This window comes from Nothoprocta perdicaria, unplaced genomic scaffold (assembly GCF_003342845.1).
Source record: "Nothoprocta perdicaria isolate Ctin4 unplaced genomic scaffold, notPer1 scaffold_110, whole genome shotgun sequence".
Lineage (NCBI taxonomy): Eukaryota > Metazoa > Chordata > Aves > Tinamiformes > Tinamidae > Nothoprocta > Nothoprocta perdicaria.
The window spans coordinates 6,713-34,031 of record NW_020454206.1 but is presented as its reverse complement, the minus strand read 5'-3'; the positions used below and the strand labels follow the sequence as shown (position 1 = coordinate 34,031).

At 42.7% G+C, this 27,319-nt stretch overlaps 2 protein-coding genes across 2 annotated transcripts in view; one reads left to right on the top strand and one right to left on the bottom strand.

Annotated features, from left to right (window-relative positions):
- TLL2 (tolloid like 2) overlaps positions 1-23,295 on the top strand; it is an 84,179-nt gene extending 60,884 nt beyond the window's left edge. The window contains exons 9-21 of the mRNA XM_026050367.1: positions 559-674; positions 2,532-2,634; positions 4,368-4,484; positions 8,181-8,326; positions 9,187-9,382; positions 11,775-11,900; positions 14,324-14,484; positions 15,230-15,410; positions 17,000-17,125; positions 17,983-18,110; positions 18,919-19,132; positions 19,915-20,165; positions 21,813-23,295. Of these exons, the coding sequence (XP_025906152.1) occupies positions 559-674; positions 2,532-2,634; positions 4,368-4,484; positions 8,181-8,326; positions 9,187-9,382; positions 11,775-11,900; positions 14,324-14,484; positions 15,230-15,410; positions 17,000-17,125; positions 17,983-18,110; positions 18,919-19,132; positions 19,915-20,165; positions 21,813-21,947 (2,000 nt within the window). The 3' untranslated portion in view covers positions 21,948-23,295. The remainder of the gene's footprint in view (positions 1-558; positions 675-2,531; positions 2,635-4,367; positions 4,485-8,180; positions 8,327-9,186; positions 9,383-11,774; positions 11,901-14,323; positions 14,485-15,229; positions 15,411-16,999; positions 17,126-17,982; positions 18,111-18,918; positions 19,133-19,914; positions 20,166-21,812) is intronic.
- Positions 23,296-26,197: 2,902 nt separating this feature from the next.
- Positions 26,198-27,319, bottom strand: part of LOC112956875 (cytochrome P450 2C19-like) — a 5,205-nt gene continuing 4,083 nt past the window's right edge. Inside the window, exons 7-8 of the mRNA XM_026050356.1 lie at positions 26,816-27,218; positions 26,198-26,557 (exon numbers count right to left, since the gene is read on the bottom strand). Coding sequence (XP_025906141.1) covers positions 26,376-26,557; positions 26,816-27,218 — 585 coding nt within the window. The 3' untranslated portion in view covers positions 26,198-26,375. The remainder of the gene's footprint in view (positions 26,558-26,815; positions 27,219-27,319) is intronic.

Sequence of the window (27,319 nt, the reverse complement as noted above, 5' to 3'; positions counted from 1 at the left end):
AAGGCAAGGTGGAGAGCGGGGACTGCAGTGCTCACATTTTACTCTGCGCAGTGGGACGGCAGGGTGGATGCAAGATAGCCAGAGCCTAGGCACAAGAGAGCTTGCCTTGCTTCCGTTACAGTGTTTTAACCAAAAAAAAAAAAAAAAAAAAACCAATTGCGTATGTTAACTAAGGAGAACTTTATTGAGCAGCTTATAATAAAGAGAAAACAATTTCACCGGCAACAATCTTGGGGTTGTGGAGGGGTTATTATTCTATGTTTGATTGATGGATAAGATATTCCATAACGGTTAAAACCTAAATGTGCTGACACGAGAAAGGAGGGGGGAAGGAGGTGTGCCTTTTTTTAGAGGCTGTTTCTCTGTGCTTGTACTGATTAACTTCTACCTGGTAACCCTGGTAAATATCATATCATCCCTTTTGGTGAGGTCTCAGGTGGTAAATGGCACCTTTGACCACAGCCAGGCAGGACTGAATGAGCATCCTTAGAGTTTAATAGACCCCCATGCCCTTCAAAAGGTAACTCCTTGCTGCTGCCTTTTTTATTTCTTTTGCAGCTTGTGGAGAGACTTTGCAGGACACAACAGGGAATTTCTCAGCCCCTGGCTTTCCAAATGGTTACCCCTCCTATTCCCACTGTGTCTGGAGAATCTCAGTGACCCCAGGGGAAAAGGTAGGTGACAGTAACTCACGGTGTGCTCTGCACTTCCATGACAAGTGGCTTTGCCTGTGACAATAATGCTAGCAACTGAAGTACAGAGTTGGAGTGCGAAAAGGCTCCCAAGCAACRTCCTTGTCCTTCTAGAGACTCACCTGTCTTCAGGGAGGGAGTCCCAAGGGTCAGGAATGCTTGGTCCTGGGGAAAACTAAACTCCTTACAATGGGAATGTGTTAATCTCCCAACCCGCTCCTCTCAGTTCAAGACAAAACCGTTCCTGGATAGTTTCCTCACTTACTCAGCTTGCTGCCTGCTATCTGACTGTTGAGAGCTGAGGAGGCACCTTGCAGTTCATCTGACTGACTGCTGGCATTGCATGAAATGTGCCAACAAGACAGTTCCTGGAAGGAGCTGGAGGAGTCATAAGTGACATTGCTGACTTGCCACCGTCACACAGGCAGAATGGCCCTGTCAGGGGATTCATGCTGAGCAGTGTAGATGAATCAGCCTTTCCATCCACTTGGATTAACTCCTTTAGCTTTATTCATCCTCCTGTAGAAATGAAATCTTTTCTTAATTCGTTAATACTAGCCCTTTGGACCCTTTATATTGCATTGTGGCTTTGGAGCTCCATGGCAGAGCCACTTCTTTGGGGACCACACTTGAAAATCATTCAAGACTCTCACAAGGAAAGGCAGAGTTCAGCTGTTTTTCAGGAGTCATCTTAGTCTTGAACTCAGTTCTGTTCTCTGCAGGTCTAGTCCTATGCAGTGTGCTGAACCCTGACCATTAACCTCAGGGAGAGCTTTGCAAGGGGAAGACAGATATCATGCCTAGTCCAGGCTCTGAAATAATTTACTTTTATGGATTTTACAGTGTAAATGTTTTTAGTGTGGCTTATGGTGTAGATATTACATACTGTAGTTTCTTAGCAGATCAATTTCAGAAGTTCACTTYAAGTTCGGAAGACCTGTTTTGTCACTTTTGAACAAATGTAGTAATTGGAACACTTGTATCACAGCAAAGGCACTAACTCAGATAATGGTTGTAGTATAGAAACAAGTATACATGTATAGAAACAAATTTCCTTTTGTTATCGAAAGACAGAGAATTGCACAAATCTGAACAAAGYAAGTGATATCATTACCAGCATTCTGTACATCCTGCCATGTCCAGTATTTTACTTTGAGAAGAGAATATCTATTTTAACCTAATATTCTTTTGGCAAGAAGTAGATGCAACATATGAGTCAAAACGTGCAAGAACATATTACCACAAGTATATCCCATACAATGACTTCAATAGGGCCAGAACAGGGCAAAAATCCTTGTTATGGAAGAAGGGGACTGAAGGGGTAAAATTTTCAAGCTAAATGCTGCTCTGTAAAGCTAGTGAACTCTGAATCACAGTAGCCACAYGAGCACCATTGTCAGAATGGACATGTGTGGAAATGTGTCGACAAAATCATCTATTTCTTACAAGAAATGTCATTCATGTAAGAAATAACCCCAGATACCTGTGGTTTGGGGCAATATGTTTTCTCTTTGTTATTGACATGAATCAAAACCAAGGCTTTTGTTATTTTTTAATTGAAGAAACAAAACTGGGCTTTTTTCAGTAGCCTCTTATTAACTGAGGTACGGTTTGTGAATTACAGAATGGACAAGGCAGTTAGTTGTGCTGTCTGATGTCATCAACTCTTCTTTTCTACTAAAACACCCTGAAATGTGGTTAAAAAAAGAAATCCAACCAGCTGTCCAACTGTCTTCTACTGCATGCTCCCTTATGTAGCAGAAGCAATAATGTACATAAGCTGTAGAATTTACTTTTTAAAGTAGCTACCTTTGCGAAGTATGTTCTTTCTCTTTGCAGATTATGTTAAACTTCACATCAATGGACCTGTTCAAAAGTCGCCTTTGTTGGTATGATTAYGTGGAGGTGCGCGATGGCTACTGGAGGAGGGCTCCATTACTGGGTGAGTGACTGTTTTCTTCTGCTTGCATTTTGTGTGTTCTTGAGGCCTGTTGCAAAAATGCTTCCTTTGCCATTAAGGTGTCTATGTCCAGCCAGAGCGCTGGTGTCCATTAATGTCTCATGCAGAGGTGTCAGTGCTGTATTCCTACCAAAAGATTCGCTCTCCAAGGCCTTTAGTAGCAAAGTTTTATTCCTTCTTTTTCCAGCTTGAGAGCTGAGACACAACGGAAAGCGAGTCAGGGCATAGCTGGGCTTAAAAGGTGGTCTTTGGAGTTCTAATCAATTCAACTACTTTTCCATTAGGCCTTAGTGGAATTGCCAAGCAGTCAGGAAGAACCAGACATACAACTTCTGGCCCAAAGTCCTGGCTTTATTTCTCTTTGAGAATACAGACTGGTTTGTACTTTGGGTTTCTGTATTTCCCATCTAGGGACTTGCCTCTGGGACAATGATTATTGATCATGCCAAGCATGTTCAACTGTCCAAAGGCTCCACCATTCCACTGCTTTCAAAGATCTCATAAAAATGCAGCTCTTCCTTGGCATTTGCTCTGTTCCTCCACCTCCTGCTATGAGAAGACCTCAAGTCTTGCCCTGCCCTGCACAGCTAGGGATGCTGTGTTAGGGATACCGTGTTAGGGATGCTGCAGTCAAGACAGCAGGGTCAGTGGGGCTACTGAGGTGCACAGCTCGCCTTAGCCCCTTTGGAAATCCCATCTTAATGCCAGATGAAGTTCTTAGGCTGGAGCTGTGCTGCTCTCTAGAGGCTTCCTTGTGCCTGTGTTTCCATGCAGAGTTGGCAGCAGTTTTTACTGCTTCCTGCCTGCTTTGGGGTTGGCAGCAGCTRTTGCTGGTTTCCACAGCACATGCAGCAGGTAACGTTGCTCAGCGGCAGTGACTTACATCCTCATTATTTATTTTCTCTGCCAAGTAATTAGAAGGTATTTCAAAAAGAAAGCCCCTCCCTGTCCCCCTGATGCAGGTGGACTTGTGAGCATTTCCATCTGGAATGAGAGGCTGCATGAGGGGCCACAGCTCCCACAAGGGGTTGAGCCCATGAAATTAGCCTGGAAGAGGCAGACAGGAGGCAATTCAGCAGAGGGCGGGGAGAGGGATTAGTGTGAATTGTGAAAGCATGGACTTGTGGAAAAAAAAATATATGTGTACTGCATATTTTCCCAGGGAAGTGTGTGAAAACCTAGTCTTTAAATGGTGTATAACTTTTTATGAATGGGCTCTTTATCATACTCTGAGGATTTTGCTCATTCTAGTTCCTCATCTGCATTTCCTCTCCCTGATGTCCTTGTTAAACTCCAAGYCTAAATCCAGGAGGCAGTTGCTCGGTGACCCTAGAGGAAGGAGCTTTGCGCTGTGCTGCTCTKTATGAGCATTCCCTTTGGACATGGAGATGCTGCTGCTACAGGGTTTCATGATTCTCCTTTGCTAGCARGATTCAGATTTTTTTGCAGTACAGATACATACCAGAAAGCTCTTTGCTGGGTTCTAGTCCCAGATGGAAGGGGACTTATTAATTTAGGAGAATATGAATTAAAGGTAAAAATAAAAAGGAGAGAAAACGTTTGAAAAACAGAAATTGTGGAAGTCAAAGTGTGTTCTACACAAACACTGGTCCTTTAACTGCATGTTTTCTTCACTTCTTKGCAACTACAGGGCCTGCTACACTGTGCTACCAGTCAGCTGGGAAATCTTGATTGTCTTTTTTTCTGCTTTCTAGGTAGATTTTGTGGTGACAAGCTCCCCGAACCAGTCATTTCCACAGACAGCAGGTTGTGGATCGAGTTCCGGAGCAGCAGTAACATCCTGGGCAAAGGCTTCTTTGCGGTCTATGAAGGTATGACCCTTAGCAAGCAGGACTCTGTCACATTGCATGGAGCACTCCAACCTGAATGCTTGGATTCATGGGTCAGTAGTTCTGTTTCACTGTGTTGTTAGACATGGCCCAMACTCTTGTTTTTAAGGGAACTGGCAGAATTTGCAAGCTATTTCAGAGCTTGGACCTGGATCTACAAACTTAGATCATCACCTTTCCTTTCCAGAATAGGTTGACAGCACAGGGCAGTGGCTTCTGTTTGCAGGCCATGGTTCTGTTGGTTGTCCTAGCTGGTGCATATAAGCAGCAGTGCTGCATCTAACTGGAGTTACTTTTAGTAACATAACAGGCAAGGTTCTCTTTGGCATCATAAATTTTCTGTCACTTAATACATCTTATTTTGGGTTGTTTGTTTAAATGAAATGCAGAAGATTTTTCTTTGGCTTCTCTTGAATGTATTACTTATAGAAGTTTGGAAATCAGCATGTCACTTCTGCTGCTTAGATGCTTCGTAAGCTTGCATGGCACTGCTTCAGGCCAGGAGCAGTGCTGCCCACATGAYTAATGAATCAGTAACACCCTCTTTCCAGATGCACCTAATTTTGATGATAAAGTCTCTAAAATGTATTAAAAGCCCTTGTTGTTTTCTTAGTAGTACCAGTGTTGCCAACAGTATTGAGGTTGATTGTATTACTTCCAATGATACATCCTCTTTCAGCAGCCACAGGGACAAGCGTGACATTGGAAACCCAATACTGAATGCCCAATATACTCATGAATAATGAAACTGAGAGAAGTGAAGAAAACACAACAGAGTGTAAGGGGAGTGCAAATAAAACATACAAGGATTTTATGACAATGTGGGACTAGCAAATCCTTTTCACAAGAAAAATGATTTCATGATTGGAAAAATGATTTCAAAAGGAATTGTTATCCCAGAGACAAAGGTAGTTTGCCTTTTTTCCTATGTCTCTCCAGAGAAAGAGCTGCTGCGTGGATCATATTGTTTCTAACACCCCTTTTATGGTAGTTTGCTGGAATTGGAAGTGATCAAACTCATGTCTCTGTAACAGTCTGCACTATTTTATTTTGGCTTGTTGTTTCTATGGGTTACTCATCTTAATTTTTACAGGTTATCCCACTGTGATATCTAGTCTAATTTAAAAAAAAAAATCAAACAAGGTTAGGACTATTTGTGAGAAGCAAGTTCTGTGTTCTTCACCATGTGTGCTAATATGACATCTTCATTTTGATAAATGATGCTGAAATAAATTTATTTGACATTAGCTATGTGTCAAGGTCAGTTTGCAAAACTGCTTTTTTATTCTGGATAATTTTCGATGATTACTGCTGATTAATAAATGATCCTTAAATGTTCAGTAAAAATGAGCAATACTTGCTTCTCTTGACTGCTGAGGAGAGCAAATGGAAGTAGACTGTGCATACAGTAGTTGTACTCTGTATCCCTCTGATGGTTCATATTTTCCTGCCTCTTCAAGGCTTTTGCTTTTTTCTGTAAGCCTTTTCCTCAAGAAGCTTCTCTTTGGGAAGGTATAAAATATACTATGAAGTCTGACAGCAAGCACAGAGAGTAACTGATGGAAGCCAATTTATGCCAAGGAACAGGGATGGAACATTTCGTAATTTTTTCATAACTCTGCTTCCTCTTGTTGGAAGGGCAGATAGTAACATTATCTGTATTTCTCAATGTATTTTATTTGCTTAAGTGGGAGTCTTTCCAAAAATCTCTTTTAACCTCTATTTCCCTCTGATGGAAGCTCTGCTAATGGCTCCTGAATGACTTCTGTGTTCAAGCAGTAACAGTAACTTTTGTTTCCAAGAGGAACTACCCTGAAATCTTCAACTACTTGCTCACCTTTGTTCAAAAGCTCTCTGCGTTCCTATTAGTTCCTCTTTATCTTTAGAACTCTTCTGCCTCACATGTTAAAAAGCAAATAAACGTGTTTTTACCACTGCTTCTCTTTCCTTTTTCTTTTACCGAGAGTGTGTGTAAACTCCTGTTCATCTGAACTTCGCTGGGACTTCTGGGGTGTGGATTGATCTTTGGATTTGGCTTCCTCTGGTTCCTGACTCTAAAGTTTTAAATAGGTGGGAGAAAGGAGGTGGAAGCAAGTAGCCCCTTCATAGGAGGAATATTTGATACTAACTGACAGGAAATTAATGAAGTAAGATATCCTCACTATTCAGCCATATTGTTCCCTTTCTTGCATGAAATTCAAGAAAAAAATTTCCTCTAGATTTCATGACTTAAGGAGAAATTGCTGGCGGTACTGCCTTGCAGCAGTGCTTGTAGGAATAGCTCTGCTTTGGGCCCATGTTACCTGTCCCCTGAAGCGGCTCTGAAGTCCAGCAGTGGGGTCCACCAACAAGCCAAGGCACCCTGAATATGTCATAGTTTTTGACTTCTCAGACTCTGCCAGCAGATATTATTTCCTTTTTTTCAGTAAAATTCTTCTGATATATTAGGTACTCAGCTGAATTTCAGTGTGAACTACTGCAGTGTAGGAAATACTGTGTGCTGGCTGACAGGTTTGGGACTGTTCAGCAATTGTCARACCTCCATTTTGCTCTGATAGTCCTTTTCCGTTTAGGCAGGGGTGACAATTCCTTGCAGAACTGTCCAGTGGCTCTTTGTGGCACCACTTCTGGCTCTTAATGTATAAGCTTCGACAACAACCTAAATTGTGTTCTGCAGCTAAATTTTTGTTAAAGGTATTTAATGGTGTTCGGCCTTAGTACTGAATTCTACAGGAAAAAGAAATAGCACTGCCTCAGTGAAAAAGTGCTTTTAAAGAGCTAATTGTTAAATGTTAGTAATTCACCAGGTAAAACCAAGACACCACTGCCTCACAGGAGCACACTTTGGGACATTATAGGGACATCCTCGAGTGACCTGTTATCATAGCATGTGATTGGGACATCTGAGAGTGTGATGGAGACCCACRTCCAACAGGAGCCACTGCAAGGTTAACTCTCTTGCACCTACTGGCGATGCTTCGCATTTGCTTGATTTTAAGCACAGCCAAAATATCCATTTGTCACCTTTAGCTCTGCATGACTGTCTGACCATGAAACAACACAGGTATTATAACCAGTTCCACAGAAAGTTAGGCTGAACTGGTATTGTCTTTGTGGTCTCTGCTACTCTTGTGAAAAAAAAACCAACCAAACAAAAATAATCTAGATTTTATATTTAGTATCTACACTTGGCCTTTAAGCTTATTAATTCCTGCATTTGCCACCAAATTTARGTTTTCATACTCAGCAGTCAGTGTGTTAGTCCCCTAGTGAACTGCTCTCCTCCTGCTTGTTAATATTGCCATCGTGTGGCTGCATGAGTTTGCAACTTTGTTTTGGTATGTTATTTAACATCTTTTTTTGGTTCTCAGCGTTGATACTGGGTGTTAAGTAGTTRTGAAGGTGACTAGTTATGAAGGTAGTGGGAAACACATGAATCCATAAGTCTTCTCKGTCCCCATTTGTTCACCTTCTAAGGAGGCTGGTACAGCAAAACAGAAGACACAGTCACTAAGATGAAATGCTAAATTTGTAAAAACTTCCATACTTGTGATTCCTTTTATTAATACGTGATATTGATATAAATTTGAATGAGGAAGAAGGCCATGTTTGGAGCAGGCTTTAGCTAAGGAAAAGCCTGTAATCACATGTTTTTGCTGTTTGTTTTTTTGTGTGAAGCTATTTGTGGTGGAGAAATTCACAGAGATGCTGGCCAAATCCAGTCTCCCAATTACCCGGATGACTACAGACCTTCCAAAGAGTGCATCTGGAAGATCACAGTTTCAGAGGGCTTTCACATAGGGATCACATTCCAAGCCTTTGAGGTGAGAATGGTCATTTTATGATCTTGAATGATTATTACGGTTCTATRGGTTCTTCAAAATTAAAAGGGAAGAGATTTAAGTAGTAGTATGTTTTGCTTAAAGAAATCTTTTGAATAGTTCAGAAAACTATTTCTTCTCACCAGAATCACCCTGAGATTTTCAAGCAGTGTTTAAATATGATGAGTTTTTAAAAACTTTTACTCTGGACAGGAGGAATGAGAGGGGCATAAAATAGTTGATCTTGTTAAGTGAGGAAGCATGTGACCCTGTCTTTTCACTCAGGGCAAATGAAATTGGATGACTGTAACACAGGCAAAAAAAATCCTGTTGCTATCACTGGGGCTTGGCATATTTTAGCAAATTTATGACCCCTCCAAAGAAACATTGTGGTTCAGAACAGCAGTTTATAGGATTTGTTATACCTTTAGTCAGGAACCCTATGATCTTTTTGCTTACTAGTAAAGTCCAAGTCACAGACAGGAGTGGACAGGACATGAGCTGGCATGTAAGTTCCCCTCTAGCCCACAGGACATGATGGCTTGTGTACAGTCCAGGAGAAGGCTGACACCACTACCTGCAAGCGTTGACCGCAGGGCTAGTCCTTGAGCTTTTTTGTTTGCAGTTATTCCTCTCGTGTCCCTTGGCAGCTTGTCTTGGCAAAGCAGCCTATAGGTAGGCTGAGATCAATACCATGAAATAGCAGCAGAATCAACATATCCTTTACTTGGAAGTACTTTCAGCTGCAGGAATGTTCCCCAGCAGGGGATGTTTCTTTGGAAGCTAACTAGTGATCCAAGTCTGAGTAGTGATTTGGAGCACTTGTATTAGTAAGATACAGGCAAAACTCTTTCCTTTTGCAGATCGAATGGCATGACGCATGTTCTTATGACTACCTGGAGATCCGAGATGGCCCCACTGAATACAGCCCATTAATTGGTCACTTCTGTGGCTATGAAAAGCCAGAAGATGTCAAATCCAGTTCAAATAAAGTATGGATGAAGTTTGCATCAGATGCAACCATAAATAAAGCAGGCTTTGCAGCAAATTTCTTTAAAGGTATGTGAGCTGGTACCTCTCAAAATCAAAGCTAGGGATCACTCATTGCTTAACCTACTGTCATACCGATGTGACTGGTTACCATTACATCTATTTTTAGTTGAAAGGTATTAATCTTGTTCGTACAACTGCCAATGACAAATTTAAGTGCAAATTGCTTTGAGAGTGTACACAGGCTTGGTGCTAAGGCATGAACACTGCCTTCCTGATGAGACAGAGTGCCTACCTCAAAAATGCTAGCAATTCTACAGGTCATTAGCAGCACAGACACTGAAACGGTGTGAAACACCTTGTGTTTCACAGCTGGATAGAGTGTGATCCCCATTTATCCATACCAAGAGAYACTAACATTTTCAAAGAAGCTTACTAGTACTATACAAGAAGTCGTGAAAACAACTGTCTAGAGCTTTATACTAAAAGAAATTTTTTGAGAAAGGGAAAATCTGAATGCAAGTAGAATCTCAGGGAAGATTTAAGTGCTTTAGGAGACAAATGTGTTCCAAAACAGAGATTCTTCTCAGRAAGATGTGAGACAAGACAAAGCTTTTGCTTAAGAGATGGACCTTTTCAAGCATTCTGGTGGCTTAATAGAGACAAGAAGCAAAAAATGTAACTGCTTGGGAAAATACCTGCTGGAGCTGCTGTGAGGTGGATAGAATCATATTTCTCTTTTATTTCTGTATACCTATCTGCAAACATAATAGCTGCAATGCCAATATCTGGATTGTYCTTCCTTTACTACTTCTTTTAACTTTTGTCTTCCACTTAGGGTGATTGAATGATCACTGGCAAATACTGTGGTGTTTCTGTCTAGATGCTGAACAACTCTCACAGTACTTGGATTCCTCTCTTTAAATTTCTCAGATTTCGTAAAGGCACAGTTAGTATTTCTTCCCAAAGATGTGCTGACCTCTTCCAGGAGCTGATAGTGCAGACTCTGGGACACTGATGTCTTCTGAGAATTAGCACTTGCCAGAGCCTTCTTGGCCTGTAGCAAGTTAGTTTGTATAATATGAGGTTTTCTTGCAAATTTGTAGAGTTCACCTACCTTTAATATGTTTCCTTGGGATAAAATGCTCAGAAATAGATTTTTTTTTAATGCATAAACACACACTTCTAGTACAATTATAGACACAAGCATTGTCTGCAGTTTTTGTTGACAGACTAGATCATGCAGTGTCTGGTCAGGCACAGAGCTTATTGATGTCATTTTGCAAAAACAGTGCAGTTATACCTGCAAGCTCCATGAGGAGTTTCATGCTGGGACCTGAAGTCTGTTGTATCCAGAGATTATAACTGGCAGCCTCTCCCTAAATTAAGTAAATGAACAAATTAGATAGCACTGCAGGCAGCCTACAAGCTTCTGTCCTCAGCTGGATCAGCTTTACCTTAATTTTGTACAGATCTACAATTACATGTCTTACAATGYTGAGAAAGAAAATAGCTTAAAGAAAACAGAGCTAAGGATCAAACTGAAATTAATGCCCCTGTGAGAGCATGCAGTGCTAACTTCTAGCTTTTCAGAGAAAATAAACCTGCGAACAGTCAGATCACAGASAGCAGGTCTTTCGTTCTTTCGTCAGGTCTCAGACCTTGAACTGGAAAGCAATATTCTCCTCATAGTAAGTCCACAAAGAGAAACAGGAGAATGAAATCCCTTTGAACTGGAACTGTTACAGCAGAGAGTTCCTGCCTGATAGGATGACTTTGAGGAAGACAGTGCTGTCAGTACTGTTCCTATTTGGTCTACATAGCAGTAACTTTTACTGGAGCATGTTCATAAAACTATTAAGGGATGCGCATGGAATCAGGAGTTTGGATGAGAAGCTGGTAAATCTGGCTATCTGTTGAAAAGTCAGGTCACGTTGTTGAGGTCTCATTGGGAGAACCTGACTTCAATGTCAAGGGTAGCAACTAATGTATTTACAATCAAGAAGAAAATTTGCTTGTCCTTCCAGCTCTTCTGCTGTACTTCAGCAGTGGGGTATGTCTTCCCATCCACAGCTCCTTTGTCACAGGCACTATAATGAGCTGGGTTTTGATATGTCAAGTCCCTCAAGAGTATGAGGAATAAAACGAAAAACAAAACAAACAAAAAACAATACAGCCAAGACTTTACAAGTGACCATGTTTTCCTGCTTCTGACGAGAAAAAAAAAAAAAAAGAAAAAAAAACAGACAAAAGAAACATGTTATGCTCTGTATCTGGTGTTAGTAATTTTTTGCCTTTTGAGTTTTTGCTTTAGCACTCATTAGATTTGCTGTAGTGCCTGGTCCATGGGCTCTGCTTATCAGTTGGGGCCATAGTCTTTCTGCTTAAAAGTGTTGCCTAAGAAAATGTGAGGCATTTGGGTGCTTGGAAAGTGTGACTTGTTCTGTTTTTCTCCTGACAGAAATGGATGAATGTTCTCTGCCAGACAACGGTGGGTGTGAGCAGCTCTGTGAGAACACACTGGGCAGCTACAAATGTACTTGTGAGCCTGGCTATGAGCTGACTGCTGATAAGAGGAGCTGTGAAGGTGAATAGCCTACACATTGGGGTATCTCTACAGCTAATAAAGAAATTGAACTAGCTTGGTGATGATTCTCCTTTCCCCTCTTTTGTCTTTGTTTCTGTGTACCTTCTCCACTAAGTATTTTCTCTTTTCAACATTTCCTATTTAAATCTGGTTTGGAGTGGAGAGCTGAAAATAGTCTGTTTCTCTACTGCTTAAATAACTCCTAAACCTGTTGTCTTTTATGGCCTGGGATCTGTGATGAGATCAGACTCCCACAAAACCCCATAGAGAGGGGCCGTTACCTTGTGAAAGCCGAGTGGTCCAGCTGTGTCCTGGGAGGTGAAGACAGTGACTGTGACTAACAGATGGCATGATAGCAGCACTACAGAATCAAAGTATTTCAATGCAAGGCTGAAAAACTTAAAAAAACCTTTTTATTGTAAACTGAAATATCAGTGTTTACCCATGCAAAATGGGTGACCAGTTAATTCTAGGGTTTTTTTGATAAGGAAGAAGCCTTCTTGTTTCATGGAAGCTGTTTCCATCAGCACTGTAGTTACATAACCTGTCTCTTGTGACAAATGTTTACTTCTGCAAACAGTACAGCTACTAGTGTTGTGAAATCCACACATTGGCCTTATTTCAGGTTTTCTTCATCAGCTGAGATTTATTTAGGGAATTCCATGCACTGTGAATGGGATTCTCAAAGCAACTTGGTTCACACTAGCTTCTGCTTTTGCCCGTCTATTGAGCAAGGCTGTCATTGATTTCGTGGGGGMAGTTAGGTGCATGCAAAAGAATTTTGGAAAACATACCTTATTTTATAAACATTTTCTGGCAGTTCTGAGCAAGTCAGTTTGTGTAACTTGGCAGGCAGGCATTTTCYGGATTTCACTCTTAACTTCCTATTTCAGACTCCATTTATGGGCAGTACAAACAGTAGTCTTTGCAGCTAGAGGGATGCATATCAAAGTTGATTGATTTGCTCTGCCAGGTGTTACTATACAAAAAATAATGCAATAGGTAACAACAGAGTGAAGATAAAATTCACTGCATTTGGATACTGAGACYGCAGCACAGAGAAAATTTTTAGTTTTGAGGCCTGTTCTCTAAGCTGCAGGATTTTTTTTTCCTTTGAGACACAGATTATAAATAAAGGAACTACAGCTCCTGGCCTGGTAGCTTAGGATGGAGATCTAGTTCTCTCCTGCCTACACAGAGCAGGTCTGTGTTTCTGAGCAGATGGTTGCAGGTGCAAATTGTGGTAAGAAGTGTGCAACTTTGATTCCCTTGTGTTGCTGCTGGCTACCCTCATGTGACACGGTGGGGTCCATATAATTGAATAATCTGTCAAGTCCGGGGCATTACTCAGGGTGAACTTATGCTGGTCCTACTGAAGGAAATGGTTGTTAATGCTCTGCTAAAACTAGTGAAGTGCCAAAGGTAATGAACAAACAGATTGGGAATTTAGGTGAAAATCAAAATACTTTGTGCAGTTTTTATTTGTCTGTTTTCTTTGGCTCTACCAGCGAGACCCTTGATGTCCTGTTTCCCTTTGTGCTTTAACTTTAGTCTCTAAAACACTTGTGGTCAATAAGCAGCTTCACAGCACTTTTGCATTGAAACCACCTCTTTGGGTTAGTTCTCTTAATGCAAAATGATACTAGGACCAAGACAAGCTTTTATCACTGTGAATTGTGGTGATCTGGCCATATCTCATTGGCAGCAGGAAAGAGCAAGTTAAAAATGGCTTCATTGGAGGTGGATTTTTGCATCAAAAGAGCAAATTGAGACTGATTCCTTTGATGTAAAAGCCATGTCCTCCTTCAGGAGGATGAAATTAAAATGTTATGCTCTTTTAAAGAAAATGGAAGTATAGAGTTTTTAGAATAGTTTTCCCTAGTGGAAATGCTGCCTTGTGTAACAAGCCTTGGAAGAACTGACAAAGGCTTTTTTTTCCCCTTAGGATTCTATTATCTTATCAGTTGCTGGTGAACTTCAAAGGTTGATAGGACAGACTGTTAGCATTTTGCATGCTTTTGACTGGGGCTACAAGGGTTGCTCAAGTGTGCAAAGGTCAGGCATTTGAATTCTATCAGAGATAAGGGTTAAGTTACTAAGCTGACCTTACCAGCTGTGTTGTGTATGTCAAGCTCACTGACACAGAGTAAAGACAAGACCATAGAGTGTGAGGGAGACCAGTCTTACAAAGTGAAAGTGGATCTGGGGGCCACAAACTGGCTSTATGTGCTTCACTTGCGATTGATAGTAAGTAAAGTTTTGACTTCTTCATAGCTCTGCCCATTTTAACACTTGTTCTGGAGGCTGAGATTTGAAATGTGCCACCAACTAGGGTCTGATTCATTTTGTACCTAATAATGTGGCCCGAACTCTGTGTCTGAACAGAACCAAGTAAACCTTGTGTTCATTTATTGCCTCTCCAGCTGCCTGTGGGGGCTTCATCACCAAGCTCAATGGGACCATCACTAGCCCTGGATGGCCCAAGGAATATCCTACTAACAAAAACTGCGTCTGGCAGGTGGTAGCTCCAGCCCAGTACCGGATCTCTCTGCAGTTCGAAGTGTTTGAACTGGAAGGCAATGATGTACGTAACCAGTCCCTGAATCTTGGAGGTGTGATTATTGGATAATTCAGAAGTGAATAAGTCTTTGGGTACAAGAAAGTAGGGACTATGTGTCCCTCTGAGCTTCCAGTTGTTTCCCAGCCCTTGAGAGCCATTAGCAATAATTGTTCTCCTTGAAGTCTGGATCTGTTATTCCTAGGGAATGGAAGGATTTGAACTGTTTTGTTTTAAATAGGCTTATTTATCTTCTCTGTGGCTTTGAATAGTTGTAGATGTTTTCTATCCCTATTTGTTGTCTTGCCTTGGGTTGCTTTTGTAGGGAGGTCATTGGAAATGAACAATGAGCTAGTTCCCTAGGTGAGGATAAACAAAATAAAATGAAGTGTTCTCTGCCCCGGCAAGGATGGTTTCTGAGCGAAGCATTAAGGTCTTACTTGTGCCTCTGTAGTTGGGGGCAGTGGCTCTTCCCCAATTCAAAAGGCTACTGAAGTTCAGTCAAGACTATAAAGCTTTCAGATAAAGACGGAGTATCTATTTTAGCTAAATTAAATGGAGCCCTTGCTAATCTGATAAACACACCCATGCTGTAAAACTTGGGTAACAAAGGAAGGGGAAGAGGACACTGGYAGATGAGAATTTGGGGAGATTAGGAGAGTACTTAAGTATAAGAGTGTTTTCTTTCCCTGTCAGTCAAGCCTCTGTCCCCTTCTTCTGAAATGTTTTGTTTGACTCCATTGAGCTAAGAAACCTCCTCCTTTCTTGACAGGTCTGTAAATATGACTATGTTGAGGTACGCAGTGGGTTGGCTTCTGACTCCAAACTGCACGGCAAATTCTGTGGGTCAGAGAAACCTGAAGTAATCACATCATACAGCAACAACGTGAGACTGGAGTTCAAATCAGACAACACAGTCTCCAAGAAAGGATTCAAAGTTCACTTCTTCTCTGGTATGTGGCTGTTTCCTCTCCATTGTTTGGCTRTCTCCTCTAACTGCAACTCTTATTTTTGGTCAATTTTCTTTAAGCTCCTGTTAAATTAGGCAGGAAATTACATGGTTATTCACACCTAAAAAGTATGGTTGCTTTGTGTTGTGCTTTTTTTTTTTTTTCATCTTGGTTTCTCAGCACAGTGTATGGTCCAATTTCACAGTGTGCTGTCAGCAAAATGTATGGATTTCATCAATATTCCTAGTCCTCTGCAGTAGGAAGCAGTGGGAAACATGATCCCAGAAGTTCTTTCTGCCAAAAGAGTCACTAGGCACTAGCTTTCTCTCTGAAACCAGAAGAGCTAGAAAACTTCCAAAGTCTCCTGTAGTGAGGTCCTTCCTATCTATTGTAGATTCCTAACCCCCTTGTCTGAACCATTCACTGCTCTTTGCTTCAGTGATACATCTTCTAGTAAGCATTTACAGAGATTAGTGAAAGTGGAACTTTAGTTTCATGGTGTATTTTCAGCAGAAGTAGACCCATATAATATTTTTCAGTAGGACAATCTACAGCTAATCAGGCAAAGTGACCTCAAATTAAGACAGATGCATAGGAGAATCAGGACAGGAGGACTGGCTTGTTAAAAAGGGGAAAGATGAGATAAGGTATGTCCTATTTAGGAATATGCTTGGAGATGAAAAGACAGAAGAAGGTAATGTAGTCCACGAAGAGCACTGACACAAGAAAAAAATGGAGATAAGATACTCATAATTTAAACTGGATTGGAAACTGAGAACAGATCTTATGCTCAGAGCAGTGAGATTCAGGAACACATGAAGAGCAATTAGGGACAAAATCTCACTTTTTTTTTAAGGTGGATAAGTTTGTGATGGAACTGTGTGTATTGGAAGCAGGAGGGGAAGCGCTAACCACGTTAAGTGACTTCAACTTATTGTGTCCTTTCTCTGTAGTATACCTCTGAATTATTCTCAGCCAAACTGCTTTTATTTGCTTATGGAAAAGGTGGAATAGAAGTGTCTGATGTTCACTGTTCTCTACTACTTAAATGTGCCATTGTCCCATAAGCATGAAAAAGACAGGCCATTTGGCTCTGTAGCTTCTGCAAACAGCTGAACATCCAGGAATGAAAATCTGTGGGACATACTGTGGCTTCAGATAGCAGCTCATGCCTTGGAACCTCTTTTCCATATGGTTCCTTGTGCCTTCAGTGAAAGCTATTTAAAGATGAGGGATCATTAGAGTATACAGAAACTTGAAAATATAAAGAAGGGCCAGTGAATTTTTTGCCTATGCAGTAAATGTGTGTGATATTTTTTCCCAAATCCTATTCTAAAACAGTGAAGCATTGCTCTTTGGTTTCTCTTAATGATAGGACTAAGCATTTAAAATCTACATTATATGATAAAAAGTGCATTTATAGAATGGAAGATGATTGAAAAGAATCTTGTCTGAGGTTAAAAATGTGACAGTAGCAGCCATTTAAGTTTTGCATTGGTATCTGCCAGTTTGGATATGAGACCCATAGCTGGCAAATGCAGTAGTCTGTTTCTTACCGGCAACTCAGTATTTGTTGGTTTGATCCTGCCCAGACAAGGATGAATGCTCCAAAGATAATGGTGGCTGTCAGCACGAATGCACCAACACCTTTGGAAGCTATGTTTGCCATTGCAGAAATGGGTTCATGCTGCATGAAAACGGCCATGATTGCAAAGAAGGTAAGGGCCCCACTCCTTGTATCCAGGCAAGATAAGCATTATCAAACACTTAGTTAAGCACTTCTTGGGCCAGAGTGTGTCCTGCCCTGTGTTGGAAGCACATTTGTGCTGCTGACTGGAGCACTGATCTATCTGAAAAACTCTCCAGAAAAGGCAAAAAGAATTGTGGTTTATTTATTTATTTATTTAGCTGCATCTATTCCACAGTTGCACCTTCTAGATGGCCATGGGGATAGACAGTGCGGGAGTAAGAAGCTGGGCTAGCAAAAAGAAGCCAGTAAACATCACCTTGTTCAGTTGTTGCTCCTACTCTCACTTAAGCCTTCGGTTCAGTCAGAAGGAGACACTGAGCTGATCTAACAGTTCACTGCAAAAATTCCTTTCATCTTACACCCTGCCCCTGGCTGTGGGCTCCCCTGGACTTCCTTTGTACAGTGCCTGCTTGCCTGATTTCCCGGTGACCTGATTCACCTTCCTGAGCCAGCAGAACAAACGGCTTGGGCAGGACTCAGCGTCAGAGCCCAGTGGGGATCATGTCATTGGCAGTTGGGCAGAAGAGATGGTGGAACAGGAGAGAAGGGAGACAGGACTAAGATGACCTATTTCACCAGCTGTTTAATTAGCTCAGACACCTAATCTGGCTTCTTGCTGGGATATCAGAAGTATAGGCCCTGCTAGGGACAAACTCACCCGAAACTATACAGTAACCCTAAAAAAAAGCTCTGTTCAGTGATTGAAACCTCCCTTGTTCGTGTCCTGTTTGTGTTGAGGGTTTCAGTGGGCAGGGAGAAGCACTCTGCCTCTCTCCCTTGTGAGACCTGCCTTGATGCACCATCTTGTGATCTCTCTCTCTCAAGCTGGGTGCGAGCACAAGCTGAGCAGCGCAGAGGGAATGATGAGCAGTCCAAACTGGCCTGACAAGTACCCTAGCCGGAAAGAGTGCACCTGGAATATCTCTGCAACCCCTGGTCACAGAGTGAAAGTAGTGAGTAACAGCAAGAAAGCGAGGCTGGATAATGCAGAGGTTAAGTGGTATCTCCCTGTCGTTGTGTGAGAGGAAAGGTTAATCCATATAGACCCTGTTTAAAGCGCTAGGTGAAGGGGGCCCCAGAAGGCTGCCTATGGGCTAGGCGTGGACAGAATGTCCCAGAAGAAYGTGAGGGGATGAGGCAGCCTAGAGGAGACTCCAGGAGGTGGAGCCTGTGGAGCACTGCAYGCTCTGTTAACAGAAGTGGCACTTGGGATCATGCCCTGCCATCCCTATTTCTGCCTCCAAGCCACGCTCTTGGGTCCGTCTTCACATAAGATGAGGACAGTGCCARTCCCCAGCCCTTCTGAGGAGGATGCATCAGCCCTATTTTATAGTACAGACCGATGTGTATGGCAGGACATGCCCAAAGCTATGTGGCTAGCCCATGCCCTTTGGGGAAATAGGGCCTGGATCCAAAGGGGTCCTTGGAGGAAGTAATATTGAACAACTGCCCATTCAGAGCCTTAGGCAGGATGCCCTGCAGGGAAAACAAGAGTGTGTAAGGCTTGTAGCTGAAGACCACTGTTATGCATGTGTGCAAGGCAGCAGAGCTAACATTACACAGGACATGCTTATGAACTGAGCTCCACCATCCTTAGGCCACTGTCCTCTGACAGCACATCGTTCTGCTTTTGCTTGTATCTGAGGAGTTGGACAGACATGTTGTTTGATCTGTTTCTTCCTGGGTATTTTTTCTTCTGCTAAACATCTTTCAGATTTGCAAATGTATTTCATTATTCTCCTTATTCTGTTTTCACTGCAGACCTTCAATGAGTTTGAGATTGAACAGCACCAAGAATGTGCCTATGACCACTTAGAAATGTATGATGGGCCCAACAGCAAGTCACCTATCCTTGGCCGTTTCTGTGGCAGTCAGAAACCAGAGCCTGTGGTAGCTTCTRCTAACAAGATGTTCCTCAGGTTTTACTCTGATGCTTCCGTACAAAGAAAAGGCTTCCAAGCAAAGCACAGTACAGGTGAGCTGTTTCCTGCTAATATGCCAGTGTGATGAGGTGCCCTCAAGGTTCTCATTGTAGTGATTGCCACGCAAAAGCAGACACATTTTTCTCCAAAATGGCCATAGTCTGAGTTTCCTCTGGTTGTAAATAGTGCTAACCAGTTTTCTTATCAGCTGAGAGGTCTCATTGTATTGGACATTGGTACTCGTCTTCTCATATTTAAACTGGAGATGCTTGCTTGAGGACCAACTTCCTCTTGTTTGTCTGCAGTTATCAAAATATGAGGTGCTATCACCTTGCCCAAGCAGGGATTGCCTCTTGGGTGTGTGGGCCCACACGCAACAGGTCCGTGCTAAATGGATTATGGTGGAAGCAGAGGTGTGCTGTGGACTGACACAAGTTTAATCCTTTATTTTTGGCAGCCTAGACTGGTTTAGAAACTGGTTTTACCCAAGGTTCTTTTTTTTCTTTTTTTCTTTTTTCGTTTTTCTTTTTTTTTTCCTTTTTTCTCTTTTTTTCTATTTTCTTTTTTTTCTTCTTTTTCCTTTATTCTTCTATCTTTTTTTTTCTTTTTTCTTTTTTTCTTTTTTCTTTTCTTGGTTTTCTTTTGTTTTTTTAATCTCTGCACCTGCAAACAAGTGAAACAAATTCTAAGAGTGGCATTGTATGTATGAGTAGAGAAAACATCTTCCTGGTTGGCTGCAAGAAAACTGTGCCAAAGTGCTTGTGTTTTGCACTTTGTGAGGCGGTGAGATGGGACTCTGGGGAGCCTCTATTACRTACCCTCTTTTTTCCTCCAGAGTGTGGTGGCCTCTTAAAGGCTGAAGTACAAACTAAGGAGCTGTATTCCCATGCTCAATTTGGGGACAACACCTACCCCGGACAGTCCAGCTGTGACTGGGTGATTGTAGCTGAAGATGGGTATGGGGTGGAGCTGGTATTCCAGACATTTGAAATTGAGGAGGAGGCTGATTGTGGATATGACTACATGGAGATCTACGATGGTTACGACAGCACCGCACCGCGCCTGGGACGCTTCTGTGGCTCTGGGGTAAGTGATGGTGGTGATGATTTCTTAGGGGTAACTAGAAGTGGCAAAGAAGAGTATTCTAATATTCATTTTGGAGAGGGCAACTGACACAAACTGGTGACGAGAATGCTTTTTGTGCCTGGTTTTTGCTTACTTTCCTGTGGCCAAAGATCGGAGCTACTGTATTTGATGTGAACAGCTGGTTTGGATACCTTGCTAGTTGACTTTACCTGTTAGTCCAGAGCTATGAGAAGCATCATGGCACTGCCTTGCTGCTGTGCTGCAGCGCTGGAGCTAGACCACTGTGTAACTGTGGGGAACCTCATCTCCCAAAGACCAATTTAATCCCAGTTGCTTTCTTTTTGAAGCAAGGTACTTCAAAGTTGCTTCAAGTTGCTTTCTTTTTGAAGCAAGGTTTTATTTAGGACTTTAGCTCTGAAGTGGAGAAGGTGCTTATTGAATAAGACACAACCAGGTAGAAAATATATTGACACAGCCCTGGCAAACTGGGGAAGGGGTCTGGAAAATAAAAAGAGACAGAGCAGCTCGAGGTGAAGTAGTKCAGGGCAGAGGATAGAAATCACCCACCCAGCACAAGGATGAAAAGGGGATCAGTTGGGAGAGCATCACTTCTGCAGAGAAGTACAGGCAGGCTGTAGCAGGTCCCAGCTTAGCAGTGAGGAAGAGGAATCTTGCATGCAATATACAGTAAATTATTCTGCAACTATTTGACCCTGGGATCCCCTCACCTGCAAAACAGGGTCTGCTTTGGATTGTGTCATTTCCTGAAAGCTGTAGAATCGTTTATAGCGAGCTCAAAGAGCAATTTGTAGAACTGGGATTGTTAAGTAGACTGGCATCAATCTTCAAACATAAGAGGCAAGCAAGGGAACAAGATGTTCTCCATGTCCACCAAGTTGGGGCAAGATTGTTCAAAGAAACAATGGRCTTTAATTTGCAGCAAGAGAGGTCTGTGTTTTATATGAGGAAGGATTTCCTGATAGTGGAGATGGGAAAGCATTGGAATGGACATGTGAGAGATGGACAATGTCCATCACAAGTGATCTTTAAAGCATGGTGGGCAGTCATCTGATAGGAGTGTGTTTGGTGAGTCCAATCCTGTTTTGGGGCAGGAGAAAGATTTCTTAGGGAGCCTTCTGACCGTGTTTTCTAAGAACTCTGCTGGTCCCAACCTGCTCTGAATGGTAGGACTGAATTTGTCTGAAAGTACAATTTCTCTTTCTGCTTTTATCTAGCCAAGGTGTAGAGTAAAAACATTAACTGCTGAGGTATAAGAAAAATAAATAAATAAATAAATAAAAGAATCCTTGTCTGAAGACATGGCTTTCGTAAGCTTCCTTGATTCTCTCTGCCAGCTCTTAAACAATCACTGAAAGCAGTAGGACTGCAGGGGTATGTGCAATATCTCTGTCCCAGCCCTGAACCACAGTTGACAAATCCAGTGCCTGGTACCATGATTTGCTGACAAGCAAGAGGTGTTCTACTTTGTAATGTGCTCAAGCAGGGCAGGACATACTGAACACTCACTATTCATGTTTATTGGCCAGCCCACCTATACTGTGAGCTTAAATCTTGCCACCGTTTTGCGGACAATTATTTGGCATTCAGACTTCACCACTTTGAACTGTCTTATTTTCTTTCCTGCAGCCTTTGGAAGAAATCTACTCTGCAGGAGATTCCATCATGATTCGATTCCACACAGATGACACTATCAACAAGAAAGGCTTTCACGCCCAATACATAAGTACCAAATTTCAGGATGCACTGCACATGAGAAAGTAGTTTGACTGCTCCTCACAGACATTCCCCACCTGAAGACTGAGACGTTTAAAACTGTGATTGTTGGTTTTTTGTTTGTTTGTTTTTAAGCTCCTGTACGCTTGGCCAGCAGCAGTGTACAGTATTTTCTGTAATTACGACTAAATTCAGTTGAAAGGTTTGCTTCTGAAAAAAATAGCATGACCTTTCCGTTGCTAACATACCCAGGACCAAAAATTGTCTTCTAATGACACCTGCCAGGGCATAAATCTTGTATTTTGCACAGCTTGCCATGGGCTGAGTGAAGACCAAGTTTGAATTGGAAAAAAAAAAAAAGCCTTAGTCTCTTGCATACACTATACACATGAGCTCTCTGAATGCATCTTTTGGTGCAGATGATGTGGGCAGCCACCCGTAGGATTTTTCTCAGTGAATCTTTGGGGCCACCCTCTGTCCCCTATCAGCCCAAAATACTCTGTGCAATAAGTCATCAACCAGATGGCTGTGACTTCAGATTCCATGGTTCCTTCAGTCCCATCTATTTATTGTCTTGGTTATTGTGTGCGTAGGCAGAGGTAGGCAGGGATTTGAGGAGAGYCTCTTTAGAACTGCTGTCCATTTTGGGTCGTGATCAGTGAGAGGTGCCCAGCACAGGATTTACGGTATTTGTCCTGGTATGTGTTGAATAGAAGCATTTCAAGGTAGTGGCCAAAAGAAAGGCTGTGGCTGTTTGCRAGGTGCTGTGGTGGTGGTGGCCAGGGCACGTGCAGCTACTGGAGTACTCAGTCTGGTCCCATTACTCTGCCACGACAAGGCAGCTCAAATGACTGTGGCAACAGTACAGGCCTTATCTGAAACAAAAAATCTTCCCTCGCTGTTCCACCCTTCTTTGCTTTCTTTGCTCCCTCCTTCCCACCCTTCTCTTGTTCCCTAGTGCTAGTTTCCGATACGTCCTCCCTTCTCTTGGCTGGGCTGCTCTTCCCACAGTTCCCCACCTCAGCTTAGCAGAGCATCTCGTAGAAGGAAATGCCAGGCCAGACCAGAGTATATCCGCACTGTATTTCCTGGCTGTTTCTCAGGCAGAGGGACACAGGCCATGTTAGAGGTCAGTCCTTGTGAGCTCTGCAAAACTGTTGAGCACGTGCATGCCCAAAGCATGGGARCAGGAACAGGAGAGCTCCACCAGATTCTGCTTTCTGCCCCATCTTTGCTAACCCATGGCCCAGTCTTTTGGCATCACTGCAAGTCTGTAACTCGGACACGCAAGCACGATGGTGACTTAAGCACTTTGAGCTGTAAGGCTGAGGCATGTGGGGTGTGTGTGTAAGATACTGGGCCATGGGCCTGCAAAATCAACAGCTGCCTTGGCACTTCTTTGGGAAAAGTAGTGGAAAATGCACCTTTTGGGGAACTGCTGTAATTGTGCTGTTGTTACAGGAAGAAAAAGAAAAAAAGAAAAAAGGCCATATAGTGAATGGCATTTCATTAAGGCACTCGTGGGCAATTACGAGCTAAAAGTTGAGGTATGTTAGCTTTAATAAAGTATTTATAATCCAAGGATTGCGATGTTTACATAACCAATGTACTGTCAGGCTCCAGGCTGACACCTCCTCTGGTGTGTCACTGTGGGAAAATGTGGGGCAGCCCCAGTGTCAGGCATAAATGACATTCTTAGAGTTGAGGGCATTTCTGGATGGTTAATAAATAGACCCCAGCCCTTTCACAAGTCGTTAAACGGAATATGATCCAATGGTTAACACCAGGGGAAGCAAATGCATGAAAATATTTTCTTGCTTAGGACAAGGAAAAAGAAAGATAACTTATACATACAAATACACACACAAACACAATTATATGTATAGAAAAAGTGCATGTAGAAGGTCAATAGTCAATGCCTTAATAAGTGTCATGTGACCAATAYTGTGTCATTGACCGTATCTTTAGTGCAGGCTGTACAAAACCATACAAAACCATATTACTTCYGCTTGAATTTTCTTTCTTTAAGAAAAAGAACCAAGTTCTATTTTGCTTCTCTCTTAAAAAATTATAGCCTTTTTAGAGACGGGAGTTTTGATCTTCTGCTGTTTGGCCACACAGGTCTGGGGAAATGAACTCTGCTAGATGGAATCTGCTTTTGTTCCTCTCTTACTTGGACCTCATTCAAGCAAAATCTGAGTAACAGAGGGCAAGAAATAAAATTGTGGCATTCATGTTCCCAGTGAAACAGAAGGAACGTTTTGCTGGCCTGAAGGGTTCAGTTTTCCTGGCTCTCTAATGGAAGTAATTACTTTGGGGCAAAGTTCTTTTAGAAGTTTCTGTGTACTTCAACGTCTTTGTTTCACGTTCTGATCATTTCTCTTCTTGCTTGGTCTTTGAATTTTATACTCTGTTTTGTTACAGATGCTTGCAATGTGGTTTGACAGATCTGCTACATTTGCTAGCATTCAAACAGATGTCTTGTGAAAGTGCATTCACACCTATTGTGCTCTACGTTTCAACCAATGATCTATGTGGCACATTTCTGTTGTACCAACTAGGCTTAACAGTCCATAATTCAAAGCGAGGAAGTTTCTTAAGAAAAAAAAAAAAAAAAAGGCAAGAAAAGTCAAACTCTTTGAGGCGTGCCTACGCCTCTGTGATTTTATGTTTCAGTGACTGAAATGGAGGAGGAAGAGAGAAGGACGTGGGGGTAATACCAAATGTATCTATGCCCAGAACAACTCTCTGCATTCATTAAAGACTGTGGATTCAGTTGCACGTTCTGTTGTATGCATGCTTTTACTTTCTCTTCTAGGAAAGAAAGTTCATGAACACATTCCTTGTTCTGCCATCCATTTGTGGATGCTACTAATGGCAGTTGGGATTTACTGTCTGAAGAAAATGACCTTCACATTTGCTTTTATCTTTGTCTTGATGTTTAAAATCCAGAGCATGTGGAAAAGCAATGGCATGGTCAGCCAAAAGCATCTACACCTTTTTGCATCACGTTCTGTACTACCCCGCTCGGTAGCTGAGATGCAGATCTACRGCAATAAACGCCATAGCTTTAGGAAAGAGTCCATAAGTGGACTGCAGAAGAGGAGGGCCATTTACTGCACTCCAGAATATASTGTTTGACAGTGGATTGTGGAGACTTCAGAGCAGGAAACTCCCATGCAAAGCAGGACAGCAATATGAACATGAGTTGGGACTTTTCTCTAAAGGCAGAAATGCATGCCCAAAGCATCTGGGCCAGTCTCATACAAAGCTCCGTCAAATCTCCGAGGTTGGATCTGTTGAAATGGATGGGTGAGAGTGGATGGGAGCGAAAATTCCTTCTTTGTCGGCAACTAGCTGGGTCTGAGTCTTTCCCCAGTGCCCTGTAAAAGCTATTTCAGCTGTGAGGTGGAGTAGGAGTACCCGGTATTCATTTGGCAGAGACACTATCCAGAGAGATGACCTCTGTAGCCTCAGGAAGATATTACTGTGAGGTRCTGGGTGTGAATCAGGGAAGATGGCTTGCTAAAATGAGAAGGAAACTAGTAGCAATTTGGGAGGTGGAGCACTGTTCCCCAGGAGATGAATAATGTGGCCTTGTTCTGAGGAGGCCCCCCCAGAGTCACTGGGGTTGACAGTGAGCAGGGACAGACTGGTTGCTGAGCGTCTCATGTCTTAGCAGACATGTTGATTCATAYGGAGGTGCTGAAAGGTCACTGTGACAAGCAGGACTGTTTTGGCAAATGCTTGAGTGGAGAGGAGATGGGGAGAGGAGGACAAAGAGAAATGATAGYTACACAGTCCGTGAGTAGAGTGCGCCAAAGCAGCAAGGACAACCCCCAAGAGCAGCCTGAAGTCCTGCAAAGGCAGGCAGCTCTAACCACCAAACTGGGAAGCAGTGCTCTCCTCCAGGAGAGGTGGCCGCAGCCATCCTTCACCTGGACAAGGGGAGCAGGAACAGCAGCCACAACACCAAAATGCTCCTAACCACAGCAATGACAGCCAAGCCTGCCTGAAGTGCCCCCAGTAGTTAGCCTGAGGGGAGCCTTCACCTTGAACACCATGAGCCTACCTGAATGGTAGGGCCGTGCACTCGGCAGAGGACTGCTTGCTGGAAGCAGCAGTAGCCCGGGGTTGAACCAGGCACTGACAACCCTTCCTGCAGCAACCTGCGGCATGACTCTGGCCGCAGGAGCTATGGGTCCACTCTACATGCAACACCAGCCCTAAGAAAGGACCAACCTGAATCCTTTCAAGGAGATTTTTTTTTTTTATTTGGTCATTACCATAGGACACACTGCTCTTCATTAGATACATACTGCAGGAGAAGCAGGTCATGGCCAGCCATGCACATTGCATTCTTGAACAAAACAGTTAATTGTTTCGGCAATTGATGTAACTGAGCAATGACTTAGTAAGGAAGATATAAGGGGAAAAGCCAAGCTCAGGACACAGTGGAGAGAAGTTGTGAGTCTTTCAGCGAGGGATGGCACAAAGCTGGTAAACGGGAGGTATGTTTGCTGTTCCACTCAATGTTGGAGTTATGCTGAGTTCCTTGGGATCAACAACAGGCTTCAAGGTAAAGCTCTGCAGGATTGTGGCTAGGACTAAGAAGATCTCCATGCGTGCCAGGCCCTCTCCAGGACATATTCGCTTCCCTGAAATTAAAACAACAAATGCTGTTGAGTAGATGTTGCAGGGTGGATTGGAATTTGTGCTATGCGACTGTGTTACACAGCCGTGTTTATCAGATACAGCCATGGCAGTGATGTGAGTGTGCAAGGCAACATTTGGATGGGGAACACCTAGATCCCAGTTGGTAGTTTGGTGGGGTATGTGACAGAAGAACCTGAGCAGGAGAAGCCTTGAGCAAAAGCTCCTGCGGGAGGAATGAGAAGAGGAAGCGTGTGCTTTACCTGCAGAGAACGGCATGAAGAAGTCACTCTTCTTAAAGGTGCCGTTTGCTTTCAAGAAATGTCYGGGGTCAAATTCTTCTGGGTTTGCAAACTCCTTACTGTCATGGAGKACAGAACTRAGAAGCGGGTAGATTGTTGTCCCCTGCAGTAACGCAAGAAGAACAGAACACAAAGCAGAGGTGAGTTCCACCTTGTAACATGATTGCCTGCCAAGTGAAGGATGAAATTTCCTGCACATTGSTGGTGGTRCTTCCAATATTTCACTTAAAGCTCCTCCTGGGGCAGGTTTAGGGACGGCCTGCTTGATCTCTCTGGAAGGACAGTTGTTCTGACTGCTCTTCTTCATTATTCCCTCTCTGTTTCTTCCCATATATGCTCTCCCAGCTCTTGAYCTTTTGGGCCACCCCACTTAATTCTTCCCCTTTATCATAATCAGCTTGTAGATGATCATGCGGTTTCTTTTCTGTCCATCCTTCAAAGCAGAAATCCACGTAGTTGTGGAAA